The 26760-nt window shown below is 37.5% G+C and overlaps 1 protein-coding gene across 2 annotated transcripts in view; it reads left to right on the top strand.

Annotated features, from left to right (window-relative positions):
* Nucleotides 1–1703: 1703 nt before the first annotated feature.
* Nucleotides 1704–26760, top strand: part of TMEM196 (transmembrane protein 196) — a 48435-nt gene continuing 23378 nt past the window's right edge. Inside the window, exon 1 of one of the 2 annotated variants that reach the window (XM_028117360.1) lies at nucleotides 1704–1850. In XM_028117360.1, coding sequence (XP_027973161.1) covers nucleotides 1704–1850 — 147 coding nt within the window. Of the gene's footprint in view, nucleotides 1869–26760 lie in introns of both variants that reach the window. The other variant, XM_028117352.1, reaches the window with a different exon arrangement.

The following is a 26760-nucleotide window of genomic DNA, read 5'->3' as shown; positions in this document are numbered from 1 at the left end:
TTCCTAACTCAATCGTCCTTTCTTCTATTTTCCTTCAATCTATCTCCAACTGTGAAACCCAGGTTTGAGAAAGATGGCTCATACCCCAAAACACCTTCTCATCTCCCTGCTTCCTGAATCTCCCTGCTAAACTACCCTGTGATTTTTCATGAAGTAAAATCAGGGACATGAAAATGGGGTCCAGATACAGCAATTCCTAGACTTCCAGAGCCCCATGTGCATCAGACTACAACACAAAAACACCCAAGCTAGGGTTGGCTCCTGCCCTAATGATTCTGAATGACTGTCAGCTGTTCAATGAGCCAGATTTTTGTTCTTAATAATGCCCTTTCCAATGAAATACTTAAATGTATACATTTCTTGAATTTGAATGAGAACACACGGTCCCAGTCGTGCTCAGTCTGGTGATGTATCCCCAAAATGTAGCATTGCTGCTGGGTAAGAGCAAGGGTCTGCCGGCTGGAGAGGAACAGCCACCAGTATCCCCACAGAAGACTGTGGGGCCAATTGTGTCTCCACACCATCCCGCCACCGACACACAAGGGACAGGTCGTGACAGTGGAGAGTTGGCGCTCCTTATGAACAGGCTTGAGTCTACCTCTTTAGAAAGAGGTATTCCTGGGTGAGAGTCCTTAGGAGTCCTAGCGAATTTAGGAGTCTGGCCTTTCTCCACCGCTCAGCTCTTTCTGTCTTTTTTCCCCAGTGCGCCCCCACCCTACCCCGTGTACACGCAGAAGAAAGTTTTACACAAAATGAGCCCCACGTTGACGTAGGCATCCCTCCCCTTCCATCTGGATAAAAGCCCAGAAGGGAGCTAGTAGGGGAGGTGCGGAGATAGGGATCCTTTGGATCACTGTGGTCAGGGTCCCGAGGCGTGGCCGATCAGGAGCCAGCCAAGAGTAGACCCACAAACATATCAGGCTTTTCCTTCCTCCATCAACCTCTCAAATCCCAATGAGGTCACTGAAATGAAAGAGAATCAGACCAAGAGAGAGGGGGAGGAAGAGGACGACGACAAGGGAGAAGAAACCCAGACGGAAAAAGGCCATCAGACAAGGTCGCTTTTTCTGGCGACACAGCAACTGCGAGGAGCGTGGTACTGAATATATCCGCCCGCTCAGCCTGCGGACCGAAGGACTCGCAGAAGCACTTTGTGTTACCACGAAAACAAAGGAGAGGAGACGGGAGGGAGAGAGAGAGAGATTGAAGCTCTGAGCAGTTCCGCTTTGGATCTCCGGGAAACAAGGTTCATCTCCTCCGCAAGGAAAAGAAAGAGGAGCCTGAAGGGTCTGGGAGGTTAGAAGGGAGCAGGTTTCCTGCGGAGACTTGGGACGCGGCAGAACTCTGGACAGCGCCTCGCGAGCGGGGCTCATTGCTCCCAGCTCCTCCAGGTTTCTGGCTCCTTCTTGAAAGCCCTTCTACCAGTGCACTCTCCTCTCCTGGACTCCGACCACCAAACCCAGGAAAATCCTACGATTCCTGTCTGAACGTGCCAGGGGGTGGAGCGACTCGGCCTCTGGCCCGGTCCGGGAAGAGGGTCTCCGGTTCTGGAAATCTAGTCCTTGTGGATAATGCTTCGCTGGTGAAGAAAGAAAAGTTTTGGGGTCTGGTTGGGGGCGGAAGGGGTAAGGAAGATAGTGGAAGGAAGAAGGTGGATGGTTGGTTTCCCTCTCTGATCTGGAAGGAATGATGACCGAGGAAGGATGTGCACCAGCGGCCAGATTATTGGGAGCCTCTTGGTGCTCTCTGTGCTGGAGATAGGGCTGGGGGTGTCCAGCGTGGCCGTGGGGGCGGTCAGCTTCAGCCTGGCCCTCCGAGAGCACAAGCCGCAGCTCGGAGACTCGTCCCCGGTATGGAGCGGGGTGTGTGTACGTTGAGCCATTTCACTCTCTCTTTACCTCTTTACGGTGATGGTCAGTGTGCGTGCGTTAGTCACTCCCTCCCTGGGGAGGAAAATCATAAATCTCCTCTGGCTTGCATGTAGGTTCTTGTTGGCAGACTCTGCCTTTTTATGTTGTCCTTTTATTTACTAATTGTTTTTTTTTTCCCCCTCTTACCTTGGCCTAAGACCAAATTAAATGGCTTTGTTTCAAGTTGGGGGTGGGGGAGGGGAGTTTCCACTAGCTGAAGCTGCATAAGGCTGCTTAGTGGTGCTGATTAGGGAGTCACACCTGTCAAGGGCAGACTCACTTAGCCTGTTTCTTTTACAAGGAAAATCAAAATGAAAGTGTTACATCATTTTCTTGTATCAGGAACAAGCAAGGGTAGATTTATGCATTTATTTCTGGGCAACAGGGTCCAAGGTACAGTAAAGGCAGCACTGATACAACAAAAAGAAATGTGTGAGTGTAAAAGGAGTATTTTATCCCAGAAAACATTGCTCTTAATCTTTCTTTGCTAGCTTTCTGATACTTCACATCTAAAAACTCTTTTGTAAGTTCTAGGCAATAAGTTAAACAATGAATGGTATGATATGTAACAACATTCTAATTGGAGAATAACTCAGCTTAAATAGTACCTAATGCTCAGAGAAAATGTCATAATTTCCTCTAGGTCAGATGTCAGACCCAATGACCTTCTTGTTTGCTTTGGGTGAATCTCCAGGAAAGCCTCAGAGACCCACTCCTTCCACCAACGATCAATAAAATAACTGCACTATTCCTAGCGTGGACCTAATTGTGAAAATAATTTTTTCTTCTCCTTTAAGTTATATAACTTCTATATCCTTCTTGGTTTCTAGTTGGATTCCAGTTTCCAAGATAATTTAATAAGATGCTATTCTGTCACTGATGATCAATAGGTGTAATTAACAATCATGGTTTGGTTATTTGTGCTTTGAGTCACTGAGGGGAAAAAATGACTATGGGTTTAAGAAAAATCCTTTTGAAGTAATTCATTCTTGAGGGAAGTTCTAGTATTTGAAAAAGTGGTACAATTGTGCTTTGGAAAAATAGTTTTTATATTTTAATTTTTCAAAATGAGGCAAATGCTTTTAAATTGCAGAAGTTAAAAGGAAAAGTAAAAATGGTACTCAATTTCAACACTGACTTTTTCCTAAGAATCCTTGTTCTGAATTCAATAAGTTACTATCAGCCTGCAAATAATTACCTTTTTCTTTATTACGTAATTTTTCATCAACATACACTTTAAACTTAAATATGAAAGGCTAAAAGGCAAACCTTAAATTTGGTCATTTTATATCTTATATATTATTATTATTATTTAAACAGAAACAGAAATAGACTTTAAAACTTCTATCAGACAATTGTCAAAATGAAATAGAATACCAACATTTAAAACAAAAGGGAGAAACCTTTTGATGGCTCACAAGGGAGAAGACTCAAATACTCTTCAAATCACTTCCCCTTTTAAATGCAAGAAATTGGGTGAATAAACATAGGTTTTCTCTAAATAGTATTAGTATCCATTTTATTTTCAAGAATTAAAAAAGTGGTTACATTTGCTTGGTATCGCATAAGAAAAATAATTATTTTTTTTCTTCCCAGACTATTTACCATTATCTAAATGAGTCAACATATGTATTTGTACAAAAAAATTAAATTTTTGAATCAGCTCAATAAAAAGCAAGTAAAAGAATAATATGTACAGTCATTATCATAAAGAATTAGTTCCATTTTCAACTGGTTCTTTAGAGTAACCAAAATTCAGCTAGGATCCTCAAACAATAATTTTGAATTCTGTCATCTGGTTCAATAAAAATTTTTAAAGAATGCATGTAATTGAATGAATGGATTTGAAACTAGGAGGCCCAAACTGGTCACTTTTTGATCATTTTTATAAACTCAAGTTAAAAAAATCAAATTTGTGAAGAAATACTGTTTTGATCACTACTTATTACATTATAGACTTGCTAAATTGATTTTTTAGATTGTTTTTCAGAGGTCATTTGTGATATAGTCTGAATTATCTCTTATATCTGTCAATGATGAATTCACTTAACCAGTATCAATAGAGGGCTTACCATGTGCATTTTACTATTTAACACAAAGACCATTAAGATGAATCAGAATACCTAGCAGAGGAAACAAGAGGAGTACATCACTAACTTTATCAGGGGTGAGAAATTAAAGTTTGACCTTAGAGAGCTACAGGGGCAGATAAAGAGGAGAGAATTTGGGGAGGTCAATGAAATATCCATGGGAGAACAATTGTTTTCTCTTGATCTTGACAGTTTACTGGGACTTGTAATTTATGTATCACAGTGTTAAATAATGCATCACAGAGTGAAATCTGAAGTCTACCTGGGTGCAGATCCCAGATCTGTCATTTACTATCTGGATGACTACCAAAGTTTCTCATATTCTGTAAAATAGTGTTGTTAAAAGGCACAAATGAAATAATGCTCTTACTAAATGCATGGTGTGTAGTAAACATTTAATAAATGCAAGCCACTAATACTGGGTGCACAGACTGGCAGTGAAGGGCATGAGAAATGAGAGCCTTTCAGGCAGCGTGGATGAAGGCACAAACTGAGATGGTATGGGTTATGTTCCAGGTGGAAGAGGCTCTTCTATTTTTCTGGAGCTTATGTGTGAGGGGAAGATAAGGAAGGAAAGAGTGGCTGGGGCCAGACCACAGGAGGCTGTGTGCCAGTTGAAAGCAATAGATTTATTTCCTCATATTTTTAATAATAATAATAATACCACCAATTCTTACTTCCCAAGGAGATTCAAGGAGATGCAGAGGAAAGCTAGATCAAAAATTATCACTCTCTTTGGTATTTTATGAATTTAAAAATCTATATTATTTATGAACATTAGATGGGATTTTATAATTAACCTGTCATGATAACCACAGTCTATAATCAGAGTGTGTTTTGATTGGTGCCATGAAGTTTTTTTCAATATATTATTGTCATTATTACAAGATCTTTTAATTAAATTTTAGAAGTCAGATAAAACTGTACTATGAAGGTATTACTTTTTATGTATGGATTCTGACATCATAAGCTTTTTATCTAGGTCAAGTACACTAAGAATTCAGGCAACTATTTTGATCTTTGAACCCAAAAACACACATTTTTTAAAATGTGGTTTAAAAATAAAATAGTAAAATAAAATAAAGAGCTTAAAAATCCGTGGGATGGATACTTATATTTCCAGTCACTATTTCACAATCAGGCAAGGGTGCTTCCTGTGATCAGTATGGGCAATTAGCAGGAAAAAAAATTATTTCACTATCATTTCATAGAGAAAGAAAGCTGTAAATGCCTTATAGGATTTTAGCTTCTTCTTATTCACTTGTTATAGCTGATAGAGTCACCTGTTGAAAGCCTAAAAGAAGACATTACTGCTAGATAACAATGAGAGAACCATTGGGTAAACTGTTTTGGAAAGACAGTCATGTAAAATATAATTGATGTGTAAGATTTATTGACAGAGTTAAATAGACAGGGCTGTTTCCAAGTTGCTATGTGATAGTCACTTTTCTCCATCTCCAGTGCATCATCTCTAATGGAAATAGACTGTATTTAGTAGTACACAGATTCATGGTTCCAAGAGGATTTATTTTTTGTTGTTCTAGATTGGCACTTAGAAATATAGAGATTCAGGGCGCCTGGGTGGCTCAGATGGTTAAGCGTCTGCCTTCGGCTCAGGTCATGATCCCAGAGTCCTGGGATCGAGTCCCGCATCAGGGGGAGCAGGGAGCCTGCTTCTCCCTCTCCCTCTGCCTCTGCCTCTCTCTCTCTCTCTCTCTCTGACTCTCATGAATAAATAAATAAAACATTAAAAAAAAAAGAAATATAGAGATTCAGATGGTTGTGTCCAGAACAACATCTGGTGCTCAGTTGTATTTGATATATACCATACCAAATTCCAGCCACCTATATCTGATAATTATTCTATAAATCAAATGTATTAAAAAGAAATTTTCTTTTTTTTTAAGATTCTATTGATTTATTTGTCAGAGAGTGAGAAAGAGAGAGCGCACAAGCAGGGGGAGCGGCAGGCAGAGAGAGAAACAGGCTCCCTGCTCCCCCTGATGCGGGACTCGATCCCAGGACTCTGGGATCATGACCCGAGCTGAACACAGACTTAACTGACTGAGCCACCCAGGTACCCCTAAAAGGAACTTTTCTAAGCCTTATTAACCTCACATGTAAACACAGTCTTCAGAAAAATTTTATCTAAATCATACAAAGTTTGGATGATTTTTATTGCTAATTTTTCTAGACAATACTTGATTTGTATAACTTTCTCCACTTAGTAAATCTGATACTTTAGGTGAGTGAAATTTATAGCATAATCAAGGCTACCTGTTATGTGGACTCCTGATTCACCATGGCAACAACCCAGCCAATTGTAGGTTTGTGTTGAAATCCATCTACTGTACCTTCCGATCCATACTACAGCAATATAAGAGAGGTGCTATAAATAATTGAGAGCTGCCTCAAAATATTATTTTTAATAATTAAATCTAGTCCAATTCATTTAAGGGATAACAAATGAAACAAGGTCAAAGAAACCTCTCAAACATTTGAAGTTACTTCAAATGTATAAAATTTGAAGCTAGTATGTCTCTAATCAGATGATATATCACTTTTCTCCAGATTCAAAACATATAACTTAAAGGATTCATATTGCCTAGCATGAGCTGAAATCATTGCCCCATCCTCATAAAAAACTACAAATATACAAATATTATAACCAATTTTAGGATTAGTTTTAGTCATATAAGTAATTTAAGCATAAATTCTCATTTCAAAGGGTTAACAAGAGAATCAAAGCTGACTTCATCAAAATTAGCCACAATTATAAATTTAGTGTGTAATCTCATAGATATTTCCCCGCATAGGAATAGTATCATTTGAACATATAGATCAATTTTAAGTTTTTGGATAGAATAAAGCCCATTTGTGGACTCTGTAGAGCCCAGATAAAGAATCTCTTATCTGATTCATACTGTTATTCTCAAGTGCCACTTTTATCTACTGGGGTTAGGGCTATTAGATACTTGGCAATTAAATCAGTTAGACAAGCCAAACTACTAGGAAGTGTAATTATTATTCAAGGAACCATATTGTGTGCCAAAGAAAGACAAATAAAATGTCTATTTCTGGTATTGATTGGTAATGCTATGATAGAAGAAAAATGGTCACTTTTGCCATTATCTGATAAGATATTTTGTTTTAGTCTATATTTCATCCACATATAAGTGACATGTGTTTGAATTTCTACCTAGAGCCTATGACAAATTCTGTCTCAGGATTTTGGCCCTTATTCAAGGGTATAACTGATCTTGAAGACTTTAGCATAGAAATAGGGAATAATTGATAATAATTACCTTGGTCACCCAGTTGTTGATAATTTTCTTGATAGAAACATGATCTGAATAAAGTCAAATCCTTTCATTTGGATGATTTTGCTTAAAACACTCAAGTTGGCTTTAAGTATTGGCATGATTATTAACCAGATCATCCAATATATGCTTCAAATATGGCCAAGAAATTTAACTTTTTGTATATTCACTTAACCCTCAGATAATATTTAATTCTGTTGGTAGATGGGAAGCATAGCCCAGCCATCCAAACTGAAATGCCTGTCTTCAAAATTCTATAAAAACTAGAATAGATTTTGGTGAATGTGTGTGTACACCCACTGAAGGTGGGAAAACCCCAGCAGTTTTATGTCCAAATGATGTTGGATCATTTACTTGTGAAGTAAACAAAATTTCATTTTACTACCCCACTATATATATCTATCTATATATAATCTTATTCATTTAAATGGCATTCATATATATATAACTAAGCTCAGAGTCTTAAAAAATACTTGACTTTACTGTCTTAGTAATTTAGTAAAATCACCAGGTGGTCCCTCTGCAGATAGATGTTTATTTCAACATGCCAAGTGGACAATTCCAGAATAAAGGGATGGTAGTATATAAAGACTCTCATTCAGCATATTTCTAAGAGAGAAAGAGAGGAGAAATTGTATGACTACTTTCCTCTGTGATATAGGAAACTGTGCAGTTCTCATGAATGCAGATTTAATCTATAAATACTTTATTCAAATTGAATGATAGATTGGATTCATATATCACACTCCATATAACTGTGGTACTGGATCACATATGTTTCTTCATGAAGTCAAAGCGAGGAATATCAGTACCAGTTTCATGGGTTACCGTCAGTACCAAGCCTGGCACAAAGTAAGTGTTCAGTGAGCATTCACTGCCTCTTTCCTTTACTGCCCTCATGCCTTCCCATGACTGCCTGGGACCTAGACCACACTAGTTCTAAACTTGTTCTCAGCATTTCTCCAACACCCTCAACCAACTCTAATTTAACTCATCTTTTTCTTTTTATAGTATGTGTCATTAGCTTTGAATTTAGTTCATGTATATCTATTAGCAACTACAAAAATGTACCAAAATATCTACATTGGAGAGGTCATGTAAAATATCCAGCTTAAAACTGAATGGGGAAACAGCTGCTGCTATAAGACACATAAAAATATTCAATAATCAGACAAATTAGACAATTACCTAAGTTAGGCAAGTCAAACAGTGGGGATATAGGAACCACTATTTATGCCACAAAACAAAGTCCTTGTAAACATTTAAACTATATGAGTTCTTGTCATTAGTCAAAATGAAAGTACAAATTAATATTTCTAATAAAGATATTTAATATCTTGGAGACTTGTATAGTTTTGCTTGAACTACCCAAGTACTTTTGAAGAAATGTTTATTACATGTTGTATTATTAATAGGTGCATCAATGAAATATCTAGATTTCAACAATGATTCTTGTAACACTAATTAATGCTTATGGTTTTTAGCGTCAGTATCAAGACTCCTGAGAAAAAAATCTAAGTTCTGTTAGTTCAAGATCTGTTATTAAATACTGGACAAATTTATGTGGTCAAGACAAAAAAGAAAATATTAATGGTTAAGAAGACCACCTTGGAAGATAGGGTGTCTTGAGCTGTTTGTCCTGTAGAAATAATACATGATATGATTTATTATTAGTTAACGGTGCTCCAGATGCTTTTATATTCGTTATTATTTCCAGTTTTAACAACTCCATAAAGAATGTAGTATTTTATAAAATTTATGTAGGGAAAAGAGCTTACCTAGAACCTACTGTTATTTAATCAGCTGAGTTAGTATTTAAAGCTGACAGTCTTATTTTAAAATCTGTACTTTTTCTATTGCATTGTGTGGAACATGGGAAATTGTCATGAAAAAGTCATTCACTAATGTCTGACCTCATTATTTGCTTCCACCCCTGAATATATGAGTCAGGCAAAATGGCATAAAGATCAATCTCCATCACTGTTTGTATCTATTTCCCAGAAGAGACTGGCATAGTCAACTGATCAACAAGCACAACCTCCATATCCCCAGAAGAGTGTGAAATAGTAGACTAAATTGTTCCTACCTTCAGAGCTTAGGCTTTAGCCTTAAAAAGTAAAACAAAATTATGCATCTCAAATGATCATTAAATATTATGAGAGCAGGTCAGGAAGACATAAAACAACATATTTAAACATAGTTCAAAATGAGAGTTAACAGTGAGGGATCAGGGTTGACTCCTGTGTGGAGGGAGATCTTCATCCAGGCCTTGGAGATTGGGCAGCTTTCCAGTAGGCAGAGAGAGAAGAAGATGTGCTAAGCAGAGCTATAAAGTCATGGAAGGAACAATAAAATGGAGAATTTGTGGAGTATTGAGGAGACCGGACTTGTTGTAGCAAAGATATATTCACAGTAATAACTGGCAAGTGAAGATCTAATTCATCTAAATACAAGGAGACCAGCTTTAAAAGGTCCTAAAAGAGTAAGACTAGTCTGCCCTTGATTTTGGTGACCTCTGCTGGGTAGAACTTGATCATGAGGCCAAGGCAGTTGGGCTAGGCATTGCTGCTCAATTTCAAGGCAAAACACCGGCCCTTGATTCCAAGATGTGTGTCCTGTTTCAAAAGAAAGACTTGAGGGAAATCTTGGGACTTGAGGGAAGTATAAATCTACCATCACAAATCTAACCCCATTTCAAGTGACTTTCTTGTTGATGGTGCATTTATAAGATCATAGTTTCCTTGTGTTGAATTATTCTTAAAGCTGCCTGACATATAAAAATAAGAGTTCATTTATTTAACTGGAGGTATCAGCATGACATTAAGAAATTAAAATAGATTTTGAAGGTATTAAGACGTGGGTTCAAATTCTATCTCTAGCATTTGATAGTTAAGTTTGAGTGAGTTACATTACTTCCCTGAGCAAACAGCTAACTTACCTGTAAAATAGCAATACTACTATCTCATGGAGTTCAAAAAATTAGAAGTAATACTTATATAAAGGGCTTGATACATATTAAGTGTTTAATAACTAAGACTAGCCCACAACAATGACTACATGCTAGTGCTATATTTCTGGAAAATCAATTTTCTGTATGTGGTTTCTATTTGTGTATTAATAGACATTTTATTTTTATATTTCTGAGGGGGAGCTTCTTGTAAAGCCATTGATGAAATTGATCTTGGACTCAATGCTTGGTAACAGTTAAATCATATACCCTCTCTTAGAAAATATGTACTTTTCATAACCAATTTTGAACATTAATAGTTGTGATTTAGTGTGCATGTCCCAGGGCCCTAGGAATATTTTCTAGGTCAATATTGGGATAAAGAGGTACAATTTTTGTTTGTTCTACCAAGTGGAGATGTGTATTTGATTTTACCATTATTTTTGGCTGGGCTGTTGGAATTCCTAGTTCCTTCTACTTGTTTCCCACCAACTATTTTTGTATATCATTTACTCTGAGGAATTAAAATAATGATAATAATGACATTAATAATAGTAACAATGGCAGCTTATATTTACAATATACTACATTGCCTAAGAATTTCAACTGCTTTGTTGTATCATTTATCTCAGCAGATGAATTTCTTCACTTAAGGGATGAGAACCTAAAGGATTTAGGATTTAGTGATCTAAATCACCTGAAGAAAGAATGTGTGCATGTGTGTATGCGTGTACATACACACATGCATTTGCTGATATGCATGTGCAGGAGAGATGAAAAGATAAGAAATTCATACAAGGAAGTTGATAACTGTCACTGATATGCAATGTATGCTGCATTTAGGCTGCTAGTACCCTGATTTGGGTACAAGTTCACAATGTTGTGATCCTCTGTGAGCTGCAACTTATTTCCATTACTGGCTGGCTTTCAGAAACTGCCAGGCGTGTTGGATGGACATTTTTCTATGGTGTTGACAATTCTTGGGAAGAGCATAACTTCTACCCTCTAGTCCCCTGGAGTTCCTGCCTGTTTTCAATTCTGTGAGAACAGGTCACAAATCATAGACTCAAAGCTGGCACATACCCAAGGGAATTTTTTTTTTCTATCATCCTCACCAAATCCATCTTCTATACTATAAACTTTGTTGTATTTTCTACATGTATCAAGTTGTGGGTGTTATATTTGAGTGTTGTCCAAATATATTACAGCATCTACATTAATTTTGTTCAAAAGAGAAAAGAATTCTTAAACATACAAATGTAAACAAAAATAATGCAAATTGGGATAACCCACATTAATGTAACATTACCTTAAGCTATATATAAATACTTACTAAATTATTATCATGAAATAGATCATACAGAGGCCCTGTTTTATATATATATATATATATATATAAAGTTTAAGTTGCCTTAATAAACAGAATGTTATCGACAATATTTCCATAGCTGGGTGTTCAATATTGATTGCATCCTCTTTTGCTTCCCTCCAGAAATAATCATTATCTTAAATTTTTATATTAGTTTGAATTTTAAAATTAATTTATTTATTGTAACTGGCTAAAAATTGGCTAAAATAACAAAAATTTGGGCTCAGGAGACAGACTTCTGATTTTGTTGCTATATTCTATGAGATAGTTTTATTTTGTCTCATTTTAAAGATCAACATGAGTAATGACTATACATAAAAATTATTTGGACAATTGACATTTAAATATACCGCAAATTCAAAGTCCCTCTTACCAAAAATTCACAAGTTTAGTTATAATTTCCCTTGCTACTTTTGGAGCAGAAAAAACTCTAACATTAAAAAGCCTATTTACTCAGCATACTCAAAATAATCAACAGATTATTTTTTTAAAAAGAAAAACTATCACAAAGCAGAATTGGAATAGGACAAAATGCATAATGCACTAAATACAAGAGAGATTGCATTCCAGGAACACTGAAAGGGAGATGTGAAGGAATGGCATTCTGAGAATCAAGGCTGATTTTTTTCTATACACTGAAGGATTTGGGTACTGGGGTAGTGGGAAGTTTCTGAGGTTTTTGGACTTGGATTCATTTAGAAGAGTTTAACATGCCAATCAGCTACATGCTATGTTTGATGATTTCTTCTGAAATTCATTCTTAGGATTGTTGGTTTCATTCATTTGCTTTACAGTCTCTGAAAAAGGTTTCTTTCACTACCTGCTGTGCATCCCTATTTACCACTGTGGTGGTTTTCTTTCCATCTCTCCCTTGAGTGATTTTGGTTTGATTTCTTTATTCACTGTGGTTGCTTCTTATCCCATGCTATCTGCTAAGCCACCAAGATGGCCCGATGCTTAGCACAACAGCCTATCTGTTATACATCTTACCTCTTGGTAGTTTTTTTATTGTGAAGGTAATCATATTTGTGAGAGGTCATGGCTCTATTGATAAAAATGTACATTTACCCTTTCTCAGTTGAATTTTTGAAATATTGAAAATTTCAACATTTTCTGGAGTGGAAGAAATATGGATCTATGTGCCTTGCTTTTTTCAGTTCTCTGTTTTGGAGTGGAAAATAAGAAATTAGTTCTAGCTTAAGGGAAAAAAATAACATTGCATAATTAGCAGGGTTTTCCATGGACTAAGAAAAGAAAGAAATATAATTAGGAAAGTGGAAAAGTGACTTCTTTTAAAGATGAACACTATGCTAAAAATGCAAAAGAATTGGGAGAGGAGAAAGTAGGGGCCATTGAGATCTATAAATCTAATAAAGGCAGAGAAATCCCAGGGATCTGGGTTGTGGGATAGCACAGCTCAGGGCCTGGGACCCCTAAGGGTTAGGCTTATGGAGATGGGGCCAAATCAATGTTGAGATCAATGGTAAAGACACTTGTTGGGCCTGAGCAACGTGGTCTGTGCTGGGTTGGGATGAGTCGAGAAGAGGAATGACAATGTAGTGTGAAGAAAGCGCTAAAATGAAACAGAATAGTCAGGTTCCTATTCCAATTCTCATGAGCCAGATGCTCATTCTCCTTAGTTCTCTTTCCTATAAGATTTAGTCAACATATATTGATTCTACTGTGACAGCATCTTACAGTCTGAGTTAGGTTTTGAGGATCTAGCTATGAATAAAATAATCATGATTCCTGATCTTCTGAAGCTTAATTTTAAAAAATAGAGAGACAATGAACAAATAATGCACAGATTAACAATTACGGGTTGTGACATCTTAAACAGGAGAAATGTAGGCTTATGAAGAATACAACTTACTGATAATGGCAAAATCAGCAAAAACACCACCAAGGAAGCAATATTTTCTGAAGGATGTTGAGGCATTACCCAGATGAAGCAGGAGAAAAATACTGTTTAAACTGGACAGAATAGCATGGATAAAGACCCTCAGATAAGAAAGGTTCGATGTGTTTGAGAATCTGAGAGAAGGCCAGCGTGACTGGGTTATGGCAAATGATGGGAGGAGATAGAAGGCCCTCAGTGAGGTGGAGAGGCAAATGGGGGGAAAAATCACTTAAGGCTTTACACACACGCTAGTGTTTTGATTTCCCCTTAATTACAACAGGAGCCTATTAAAACTAATAGGTTTCAAGTAGAAAAGTGACGAGATTATATTGGCATTTAAAGAAGCTCACTTGGGGCGGCAGTTTCTAAAATATATTGGAATCAGACTAGAAGCCACAAGTCTAGTTAGGAGGCCACTGGCATGTATGGTATTATGGTTACATGGATGACAGTGAGAGAATAAAATAAACACAGAAGAAGCACAGATATTTGAGATACAGTATTGACAAGACTTTGTGTCTGATTAGATGCCATTGTTGAATAAAGTATTAAGAACGAGTCTCAGATCTAGAGACTGAGCAACTGACAGGATCCCATGCATTCATTTGAGAATTAGATGATTAGAAAAGGAAAAATTCTGCATGGATGTGTGTGTGTTGGTGCATCTGTGTGTCTCTGTAGGATACAATTGTGTAAGATGGGGAGAGGTCAAGAATTTATCTGTTATCTGCTAAGTTAGAGTTACCTGTGAGATTGGAGACATGCTGGGGACTATTAGATGGGTCTACAGTCCAGAACACAGGACTGTGCTGGAAATGTAAACATGGGAGTAGTCTGTAAATACATTAAGCACACATTTAAAGGTACTTTTAAAGCCATGTTACTGATTGAAACCACCTAAAACAAAGCCTTCAATTATTCAGAAACTGGATATTGATGAGGAGGTAGAAAAGAGAGACTGAGAAGTTGTGACCAGAGAAATGTGTGGAAAACCACGAGAGTATGGTGTCGGAGAAATCCAAAGGAGAGACCTTCCATGTAAGATGAGGTTTGTAACGTGGAAGTCATTGCTGACCTTAGCAAAAGCAGCTGAAGTAATGGGCATATACTCCAGTACAAAGTCTGCTAAAGAAAGAATGGGAAGTAAGAATATGGAAGCCAGAAGGACAGCGGTGGTGAAGGGTCTGTGTAGACAGATAGAGTAATTGATATAAAAAGATTTGGACAGGGAGGTTTTTGTCTTTAAGGGAGATTTTGGAACAATTTTCCTTGCTGAGGTGAATAATGGAGTAGAAAGGAAGGAGAAATTCTGAGTAGATGAAGGGTGATTGAATTTAGAGATGAAGTGCAGGTTTTGTGTTGATAAATTTTATTTTTGTATATTAAATAAAAGAAAGCAAGATGAGTATGACTGAAGATGCAGTTTGTCACACTTAACTGGCAAAGGATGAGAGGATGGCTTTTGTGTTTTCTCTCTAATCTGAGGTCTACCATAGCTGAGGGTAAAGAAGAGAACACCATTCAAATGTTTCCTCTCCCTGCCAGTTGAGAATAATAAAGTCACACAATATAAACTGGATGGAAACATAGAAATAATTTATTCCAAATTCATCCTTTTACAGATAAGTGAACTAAAGCTCAGAGAGTTAGCACTGCTGGCTAACTATAGAACCAGGACAATAGGGCAAGTCATCTAATTCTTAGTCTAACACAGTTCTCACAGATGCCTCAAAATATTAAGTAATCCTTAAGGTAATGCTCAATCAAAAGGAACATGCAGTTATTTGGTTACTGCCTCACACTGAACAGGAATGATCTCAAATTATTGGCACTGCTAAGCTATCATGAGGATATAAGGATTTTAACAAATTTTATTTTTAAAGATTTTATTTATTTATTTGACAGAGAGAGACACAGCAAGAGAGGGAACACAAGCAGGGGGAGTGGGAGAGGGAGAAGCAGACTTCCCGCTGAGCAGGGAGCCCAATGTGGGGCTCGATCCCAGGACCCTGGGATCATGACCTGAGCCAAAGGCAGATGCTTAATGACTGAGCCACCCAGGTGCCCCGATTTCAACAAATTTTAAGGGTCTCCCCCCAGTTGGGAATTTTTCACTTTGGCTCAGGTCATGATCTTGGGGTCCTGGGATCGAGCCCCTCTGCTCAGATACACACTCTCTCTTAAAAAAAAAAAAGATTTTTTTTTTTCCTTTGGCTTATGACCTTAACTAGAATTAGGTATCATCTAGATTTACACAGAGTAGCCATTAGCCACATATATCAGTTGAACACTTTAAATGTAGCCAATCTAAGTTGAGATGTGCTATAAGTCTAAAATACACACTTGGATTTCAAGGACTGAGTATGGAAAAAAGGACTGTAAAATATTTCAAGTTTTTAATGTTGATTCCATGGAGAAATGGTAATAACTTGAATATATTGAGTTGAGTAAAATATATTATTAAATTTTTCAACTTTTTTAATGTAACTATGAGAAAATGCAAAGTTCTATATGTGACTCAAAACTTTGGCTTGTGTTAGATTTCTAATTTCTCTCATCTAGCTACATTTTTCTTATGAAAAGAAGTAATTAGCTGGTCAGGAAAATCTTCATGCTTTGTTTACCTAAGATGGATGAGGGAAGCCTTTAAGACAATTTGAGTTATTAGTGAACTGGCAGGCTAAATTGGCTTAGTTGGCTGGTAGAGACAGCAGAAACTGCTAAGTGTTCCAGTGGCATTTCCCAAAGTGGACACCCAAGTTACCTGCCCCCATGACGTAAGCCTTTCAATCTTTCTTGTTTAAATGGTGAAATCCAAGTCTGTGGGTGACTTTTCATTAAGAGGATTTCAGGTATCATTTTCCAAGTACCAAAAGTGTTTTGAGAGAAGAGAGGCTTTTTTCCACTTCTACCAACTGGAAATTCATTTATCCATTCATCAACAAGTATTCATCAAACTTTTTGTACATGTGAGGTCCTATGTTAGAGCTTAAGTTTTAAAGAATAAAAATATGTAACACCTGACTAGGAGTTCAGAACCTTTTGGAATGACAGATATGTAGCGAATAATTACCACAGAATATGATCAGTGCATCAGTGTTATAATAGATCTGAATATAATATATTTTGTTAGGTTCTGACTAAGAGTACATGGAGGGGTTGAAAAGGCTTCACAGATAAACTTAATATTTTTACAGGAACTTGATGTTTAAGGAAAAAATATTCCAGGGACCCTAGGTGGCTCAGTCACGTTAAGCATCTGCCTTCGGCTCAGGTCATGATCCCAGGGTTCTGGGATTGAGTTCCCTTTCAGGCTCCTTGCTCAGCGGGGAGCCTGCTGCTCCCCCTGCTTGTGTCTCTCTCTTTCAAATAAATAAAGAAAATCTTTAAAAAAAAGAAATTTTCCAATTAGAGGGAGAATATAAACTTTTATCGGCACCCACCATGTACCATAGCAAGGCAGAGCACTTTCACATGGATTGCTTCTTTTAATTCCATAATCATGTGATACTAGTATTAGTCTCCTCATTTCTATAAAGGGAATGGAGAATATCATTTCATTACAAATGACATATGCAGTGTCGGAGAGCTGTGATAGTGTCATGGTATTTACGCGAGAAATACCTCATAAATACTGGAGAAACGTCTGGAAAAAATGAGCGGGGGGGGAGAAAACAGGGCCATTTAGATTAGTGATCAGTGTCAGAGCAGGGAGGAACTCGGGACTCCCATCCAATCCAACTCCCTCCCTTTAAAGATTAAGCCCCAGAGAATTCAGTTGACTTGCCAAATGTAGTTAAATGACAAAGGAAAACTGAATGGGAGCCTAAGGGTTCTGTTCTAAAGCACAGATTTTTCTCAGTAGTGAATGGTCATAGCCTCTTAGCCCCGGACTACAAAGAACGATTCCATCAAAAGCTGCACTTTGGTAACAATACTTATCAAGCCCTACTATCATTTGCTATTATAAGTCTTCAGCTTGTTTATACAAGATTCCTTTGTGTATTCTCCTTTTTAGAGTTGCAATTACAGTATTATTGATAACGTTTTCACATAATTTCCCCCTTTTTAAAAATTCTGATAAATTTCACTCCCCTTTCCTTGCTTTCCTAAATAGTTGTTTCTTTAACAGGATCTTCTTGAGGCAGTTGTGGTAATACAAAGCCTCAAGATATACAGGACCCTAGAACTTCCCAACCAATCAATTTGACAAACAATTACTGGTTTTACTTTGAATGAAGCACTTTGTTGAGAATTTGGAGATAGATAATTATCTGTACTCTGGATCTAAGGGCTATATAGCTGGTAGCATAAATGTATGCAAACAGAAACAGATAGTGAGCACGTGAATTCTTCTAAGTGATTTGCCCCAATTATTTTATCTAATTATTTACAGCAATTCTATGAAGTAGGTTCTCTTATGCATCCAATTAAGGAGAAAACTGTGGCGAATACTTTAACTTCCTCAAAGTCACACAGATTGAAAATGATGAAACCATGATTCAAACTCAGCCCATTTGACTGTACAGAAGCCATTCTTATCACTAAACTATACTGTCTCCTACTAAATCCAAATAAATATAGTTCAATACAGAATGCAGTGTATGAACATCCTGTGGATACACAAAGGAAAGTAAGGAGGGAGACAGAAGACTTCATGGAGGATGTGCCTTTGGTGGCAAGTCTGAAAAAATAAAGTAGTGAGGGCTTACTGGGAAGGGAGGAAAGAAAGGCACTCCAGGTTAGTGGAGACATGATGCACGGAGAGCTTGAGAATGGTAAAGAGCACACTGGTTTCAGAACACACACTGTGCAGAAAGAAGAGAGTATAAAGAGGTAGGCTTGACCTAACTGTGAGGAACTTGAAGAGTATACTATGGAATTTGAACTGCATACTTTTTAAGAAATGGATGGTTCTAAGAATGTTTTAAAGGTTCTGAGGATAGGAGTAACATGAGTCAACACGTATTTTAGGAATAATCACCTAGGCAGCAGTGTGAAGAATTAGAGCCAGGGGGATTATGTACATCATTCTTGTTAAAATTTAGAATCAGAAGGAAGCTCACTTTAGTGGGAATGGAAATAAAAAGGCCATACATGAGAAAGTCTATGGAGGCAGATTCAACAAGAGTTGGTGGGAAACAGGCTATGAAAAATGAGAGTGGAAGAGACTGGAAATTAAGGCTGACTTTCTGCCCTGGTTAAAGAGAATGAGAGTATACTGTGCTCAGAAAAACAAAAACAGAGGCTGGTTTGTAGGGCAAGAAAACAAATTAAGTTTAGACAAGTTGTGCCTCTTTGATTCATTTATTCATGAAATATTCATCCATCAATTTATAATAGACTTTGTGCTATATTCTGGGGATACTGTAAAGAACAAGAAGATAATGTTCCTGCCTTCAAGACACAATCTGTGGTAGCAGTACAAACATTAAACAAATAAATATACAAGTAAGTATTTCATTATAATGCTACGAGGGGAAAAAGGATGCTATAAGAGCTTAAAATGGAAAAAAAAAAAAAAAAAAGAGCTTAAAATGGGAACTCAGTCCAGAAAGTTAAGAGGGCGTCTTCTATGAAGAAGTAATATTTAGCTAATATTTAAATTAGGAAAAACAGCCAGTCAGAGATGAACAGTACTATTTCAGGCCATGGAAACATCACATGTCAAGTCTTTGAGGGAGAAGGAATCTGATGAGTTCCAAGAAGTTAAGAGAGAAATCAGTGAAGGTTGAGGCTGTAGAAGAAGGCAGATTATGAAACACTTTATCAACCATGTAAAGATTTTGAGTTTTTTCTTGAAGGCAATGGGATAAAATTGAAAGATTTGAAATATGGAAATAACAAGTTCAGAGAAGAGTGGGTTTGATGAAGGCAAGGATGGAAAGAACAAATTTGGAAGCTTTTGCTGTAAAATGGATGAGAGATGATAGTGGTTTGGAATAGAGCAGAAGCAATGGGAGTGAACAGAAGCAGATATATTTCAGCTATATTCTGAAGACAAAAAGAGTACTGCGTGGTTCACTGACATACATGAGAGTTTGAATGAGGTGTCAGTTAGGAGTCCCAGATGTCAGGAATGAGAACTCAGTGGATGGCTGTGCTATTTCCAGAAGTGAGAAGTTTTGGAGGAGGATAATATCTTCAGGGGGATGATGAGAGTATTTTCAGGAGAATATTTTCTCAATATCTTCAAGAAATGATTAGGACACTCTGAGTGCAAAACATTTTTGTGAGGCACCTCAGTGCCTGATTTTTCTGGTTGACTAGCAGTTCTTGGGTCATATCATCACCATACCTAGGCCAGTGGGAAAGATAGTCTGCCTCCCTGAATAATGAAATAAAATTTCTAGAATTTATTCTCATTCCCTCTGATTGGCCTTACTTGTATCTTGTGGAAATCTCTGAAGCAATCACTGTGACAAGGAGGACAGAACATCCTAATTCATTAAAAGTTGGCTCACAGAGCTGTGGGAGGTGGGAAACACATGACTGAAAGGGAGGGGTAGTGACTTCCTCAGCAGAAAAATGAGGTAGGATTGCCAGAAAATGGGTAAAGAAATTCTGAAGACCAAAATAATGGCTTTCTACCACCAAATATAATAACTGATCTTGCAGAAGTGAATAAAGAAAGATAAAAATGTGTAGTTTGAAATTTGGGGAGGGCATCTTTGTGAAAAATACAGTTGGAACTCTGTTGCTGAGTTCAGATAGAGGCCGGTACTTGAGGTATAGGTGTGAGAAGTTTCTGGCAGAGAAGTACCAGTGAGGGCGCCTGGGTGGCTCAGTTGGTTGAGCGACTGCCTTCGGCTCAGGTCATGATCCTGGAGTCCCGGGATCGAGTCCCGCATCCGGCTCCCTGGCTCGGCGGGGAGTCTGCTTCTCCCTCTGACCCTCTTCCCTCTCGTGCTCTCTATCTCTCATTCTCTCTCTCTCAAATAAATAAATAAAATCTTTAAAAAAAAAAAGAAGTAACAGTGAAAGCTGCAAGCAGAGAGTGAGAACTGACACTTCAGGAATCCCAGCAGACAGTATGGGCAGGAAAAAATGAGCCCAATGGTAGGGGCTGAGGAGTGAAGGGCAGAAAAGAAGGAAGGCAATCAGGAGTGTGGGATGGAATCCTGTGCAGAGACTATTTCAAAAAATAAAAGAATAGTCAGTAGAGTGTCATTGATAATCTCAGAATGAGCAATTTTACAGAAGTGTAGGAATAAAAACTACATGTATTACTTTATTCAGCAAACAATTATTGAGAACCTCCTGCTTGATAAGTACCATGACCAAAGACCCTCCTCTTCCATTCCAGTGATTTCATAAGTGTGTCCTGGGACCATTCTAAGTATTCTGTTTGGGAGGAGGGTATTGGCGGTAGTTATAAATACGGAAAAAGTTCTCTTAAGGAGCTTAATGTCTAGTGATACAGGTAATAAACATGAAAATAACTGAGTCATAATGTAACAAGGTCCAAAACAGATGCACATAAGGTACTATGAGAAATCAGAAAAAAAGATGAAATCACGTCTGGTTAGAAAACTTGAGATGAGCCCTGGAGAATAGGCAAGAATAAGGACAAAATTTTGCAAGTAGAAAAGTGGATATAAGCAAAGATGATACACTGAGTATATACAAGGATTCTTAAGTCCACTTTGGCTGTAGGATATCCGCAGGAGACCAGTTTGCAAACTGGATTGGAACTATCCATCTAGGCTCTGATGACAAGCCAAGACATTTGCTGAGTCATTAAAAAAAATTGTATGAAGGAGTGAGGTACTAAAAATCATGCTTAGAATGGACTTCAAATGACGCTAGAGAAACAGAAGGCAGAGAGACTCTCTAGAAAGCTCTTAGATAATCCAAGGGAGCGTTGGGGAGGGCCGGAATGAGATAAGAGGTTCACTGTGGGTGCGGAATTCCTGGCACACAGTAATTGGATTGGTGGAAATGGTATGGAAAAGGGGAAGATCAAAAGTGCCTCTGAGTTTTGAGAAAATAGTGGTAAGAGTGATGGAAACAAGAGAGGGATGAGGGGACGCAGATTTGAAACTCATATTTTGTGAGTACGGTATCCCTGCTGGATCTCTTTTGTTGACTCCCATGCATCTGACTGTGAGCACACTGAATTGTAGAATGATTGTAGCCTGAGCCAAAAATAGACAAAGCTTTCACAATGACCAACATCCTGTGTTATTCTCTGGTCTCTTGGAACATGGACCTACTTTAGACATGACATTTTTGCTTTGAAATAGCACATTCAGCAGCAAGTATTATTGGGAACACTTAGAAGACTTCCTTTGCATCAAATAGAAATTAATACATTTGATAATTACTTTCTAAAAGGTAGTCCACTTATAAGCCTAAAAAATTTTGTTAATTGCTGCTCAGCATATCACGGCTGGAAATTGGAGAAAATAATAGTGCATACATTAGTGAGTACATACTGATTTGATATGGGACAACCCACCTCCATGAAGGAGGGAACATGAGCAAACATACACACAGTTTTGGCCTATGGCAAGAGTCTGTGAATGAGAAAAAAAAAAACAAATAATGTATATCTAAATATTTTTTTATAATGCCTATCAGGTATTCAGACACTGATCTGTACTCATCAGATACTAAAAAAAAATTATATAATTTTAATAATTTTACTAATAACTTCAGTTATATCTGGTTTATTGCATAGTAGAAATTATACCAAGTATCTCATAAACATTATCTCGTTAATCCTTTTAATAACACTGCAAGATACGTTTTAAGATACTTGTAGCAGTCTGCCTATCTTACGGATAGGGAAGTTGACATTCAGAGAGTTTAAGTAGATGCTACAAGTCCACTAATCTGTGTGGCATAGCCAGATTTAAAGCCCATGTTTTCCTTACTCCAAAGTCTGTGTACCCCCAACCATTATGTTATACTCCATCCATTTCTTTTAAGCTCTGCCCATAAAGAACAGTGCTGTTTCTAAATCCCAGACCCTAGTAGACAGCACCCACCAACTAACCTTTCCCCAGATTGAGAAATGTCCTGGAGCCTACATATGACTCCTCTAATGCTCCAGAGTACCCAGCAGTTCTGTATGAAAAACCATCACAAATACCTTTGTCCTACTTGTAATCTCGTTCTGCTAGCTGATGCATAACCATCATGCTATCTATCTTATCAGGGCAAAGGGATTATTTTCTCTCCCAATATATGTGTTTCCTCTTCATGCCATTTAGCAGAAAAATCATGCCAACCCTCTTCTTCCTAGTTCTGCACTAAAACCCTAAATAACCATAATATCCTTTTTATCTAATCAGATGTTCTCCTTACTGTTTCCCCCTGAAATCAGAGTAAATCTTAAAATCGCATTGCATTTAACCTTAATTCCCCTCAGCTTGTTCCAACCTCTATAGTTACTCCTTCACAGACACCTTTGGGAACAAAATACTATTCACAAAAACGAGCATTAGGAAATTGTAATCTTTAAATAAAAAGGCATAATACATGATTGTTCCTCCTTCACAGATTCTGAAGCTGTATTTTGGTTAAAATTGAGCAAACCTCACTTTATTTCTGAGGAAATGATGTCATTTCTATTGGGCTCTGTAAGTTATAGAACTACTCGTAAAGGAAAGGAATTGGATAATGGATGGTGTTTGTTTATAGACTTCTAAACATTGTAGACCCAATGTATTTTAATCTCTGTTGTACTTTCTGAAGAGTACAAAATGGCCTGCAATTGATAAAGAATACCACAGGGTCAATGCTTAAAAGTATCTCCCACCCCATGGCCAATCTCTGTAGGTAAAGACTGATCTGTGTTAATTCTCCTGAGATACAGATACCTGTAGGGAGGGCAAATGTTATGGGCCAGACGTAATAATGATTAGGAACATCAGTGAGCCGGAAGTTTACTAGAAAGAAATCTGACTCAAAGAAGAAGCTCTGCCAATTTATTGATTTGCTTACCAGGCAATTCCATGACTGGCGTTTTTTTCCTTAAAGAGACACAGAGAGAGTGGGGTGCCTGGGTGGCTCAGTCAGTTAAGAGTCCAACTCTTGATCCCAGCTCAGGTCTTGATCTCAGGGTCATGAGTTCAAGCCCCACATTGCGTTCCATGCTGGGTGTAGAACCTACTTAAAAAAAAAAAATAATAAACAGAGAGAGACAGAGAGAAAGGCAACAGAACGTTTAAGAGAGAACGATCGTGAAGATGGCTGAGAAACCAGGGTATGTTTGCCCTAGAGAAAACGCAGGGTTAAATGGTGTATTTGTCATACGTTGGGGGGCAATGGGTGGATATCACAGGCATAAAGGCCTCAGGCTTAATGAAAGAAAGAACTTTCTGATGATCAGAATGACTTAAAGGTGAAAAATCCTGCCTCTCTTAATGGAAGAGATTGATCCTAAAGTGTAAAGGCTCTTGTCAAGTCAGAAATACAAATAAAATATTGATGTTGGGCACCTTATGATTCACTACCATTCTAGTTTCCACTGCAACAGTTGGAGCTTAGCCTCGGTAAGCATAATTGTTTGTGAATGTTGTTTATTTGGAAGAAAGAGGATTAATGGAAGAGAGGAATCTGGAGGAGCTGTTAATGAACACAAGGCTAACTCACAAAAAGCCTTGACGTTCCCTTTCATTGAAACCAGGACTCTCCAGGACAATTAGCATTGCTCTGGATTATTATAGAGGGTTCTCACATACACATAAAGGAGGAAAATGGTGTTTTTCCCACATGGATACTAATTTTTTGTGTGTAGAACCCACCCAAGTTATAGGATGGATTTTATTTTTTTATTTTTTTTTAAGATTTTATTTATTTATTTGATAGAGAGAGAATGAAAGATAGAGAGCATGGGAGGGAAGATGGTCAGAGGGAGAAGCAGACTCCCTGCGGAGCAGGGAGCCCAACGCGGGACTCGATCCTGGGACTCCAGGATCATGACCTGAGCAGAAGGCAGTCGCTCAACCAACTGAGCCACCCAGGCGCTCAGGATGGATTTTAAATGGATGCCCTTTGGGGATTCTGTGACTTAATTCAAATAAATCATTCACATGGTGGGAACTTAAAAGCCATCAAGGAAAATATTTTGATGAACTCTTTCCAATGCATGCTTTATGAGGAGGTCCTCCCTCACTTTTTAAGAAAGTTGCCTCTGCTGGCTTTTTTCCCATCTTGTTATGTTCATTAACTCCTCTAAATGCTAAAGCCATAGGTCGACATGATGTGATGTGATCACAAAGTTCTGGAAAGATTATATGAAACATCCTATTATTTTATAAAAGTTTACCTTAAAGAATTGGGAAAATACAAAAGAACCAGAATGACATTAAAATGACCAGTGATAGGGCACCTGGGTGGCTCAGTCGTTAAGTGTCTGCCTTCGGCTCAGGTCATGATCCCAGGGTCCTGGGATCGAGTCCCACATCGGGCTCCCTGCTCAGCGGGAAGCCTGCTTCTTCCTCTCCCACTGCTTGTGTTCCTGCTCTCACTGTCTCTCTCTGTCAAATAAATAAATAAAATCTAAAAATAAAATAAAATAAAATAAAATGACCAGTGATCCCACCACTCAGAGAAAGTCACTATTTACATTGTCATATTATTGCCCTGGCTTTGCATGTATGAAAATAATAATTTTTGCAATATAAGAACAAAACATGCATAGTTTTGTAGTCTGCTGTTTTGTTAAAACAGTGTTATAAGCATTTCATTCATGGCCTAACATATTCTAAAAAAAAAAAACCCATGATTTTAAGTCCTAAATTTCAGTACTTTAGTCCAGTCTTCTGCTTTCAGGTAGTTCCATACAATTATTTAAGACTAATATTATCCTCACTTCCCCAAAAAGTTTTGCCTTAGCTCATTTATGTAGACTACTCTAACTTTCTGCCTGACTTTAAAGCTACACAAAATATATTTTTTATCACTGTACACTCATTTCTTCTTCTTGTCTCTATATTGGAGACTTGAATATCCTTAGAATTTTGATATTCCCTTTTAAGCCTGAAAATTAGAAGTCTTTTGTGACTGCTTTCTTTCTTAGAATAATAATACTATTGTCAGAAAGGCAGAATGAGACAGGGGAGAGTGCACATACTTTGGAGTCAGAGTGATCTGGATTTGAATTCCACTTCTGTCATTTATTAGCTGTATACTCCATTAAAGTGTCTCTTGGATAAGACCACTTAGACTTCCCTGGACCTTAGCTTATTCTTCTGTGAAATGGACTGCATGTGTGGATTGAGAAAACATGCTTGGTGTTTCTTGCATACTAAGTTAACACTCATTGATTATAAATTGTCTTCTATTTATGGTTTGATAAGCTGTCCTGTCTGTTCTTTCCAAGCTGTCATTAACTTCTTTTGGTCAGCCACCCAGCGCACACCTCTGAAGCTCTGAAGTTGAACGGAGGAAACCGGAAACTTTTCTATTGTCTTTATCTATGGCCTTTATTCTAAAGGGAAATCCATGGACCTGAATGATATCCAAGACAATAATCAATAAGAATAAGAATAAATATATTTATTTATTGGAAATAAATGTATTACATGAAAAGGTTAATTAATTGAAAGGAGAAATCTTTTTAAAGAACTGTTCCCAAATAGAAATAAAGACCACGACTTTAAATTGAAAAACAGCACTGTGAATTAATTGGTAGCTACTGCCACCAAGTGGTAGAAAAATACTTCTTTTGAGACTAGAATCCAGTAGCCTTTAGGGGGAAAAGATCCCCGACCACAATTTAGTAATTTACCCGTGGACCTGAACTTATTTCATCCCTTCCCAAAGCATCATTCCCCCAACAAAAAGTTGGGGTAAAATTATTGGAAAATCCTAAATTAGTTTAGCCGCTAGAGTTAGAAAGGCCATTGTTTGAATACCACTTCTGCCAAATGCCAACCGTATGGTGTGAAAAAGTTGTCTTGAGGATCAGTTTTCGCAACTGAATATGTGAATTAAATTAGGTAATGTATATAAAATGTTTAGCCCAGAGCCTGGTATCTAGCAAGTGCTCCATAAATGTTATCTCTTATCTTTTTGATAATGGCTATTCTAACAAGCATGAGGTAATATCTCGTTATGGTTTTAATTTGCATTTCCCTAACGACTAGTGATGTTGAGCATCTTTTCATGTACATGTTGTCCTTTTGCATATCTTTGTAGAAATATCTATTCAAGTCCTTTGCCTGTTTTTTAACTGGGTTGTTTTTTGACTTTTTTATATTGAATTGTATG

Source organism: Eumetopias jubatus, unplaced genomic scaffold, assembly GCF_037043125.1.
Source record: "Eumetopias jubatus isolate StellerSeaLion01/CBP00866 unplaced genomic scaffold, mEumJub1_p1.0 scaffold_14, whole genome shotgun sequence".
NCBI lineage: Eukaryota > Metazoa > Chordata > Mammalia > Carnivora > Otariidae > Eumetopias > Eumetopias jubatus.
This window is presented reverse-complemented; position numbering and strand designations above follow the sequence as displayed.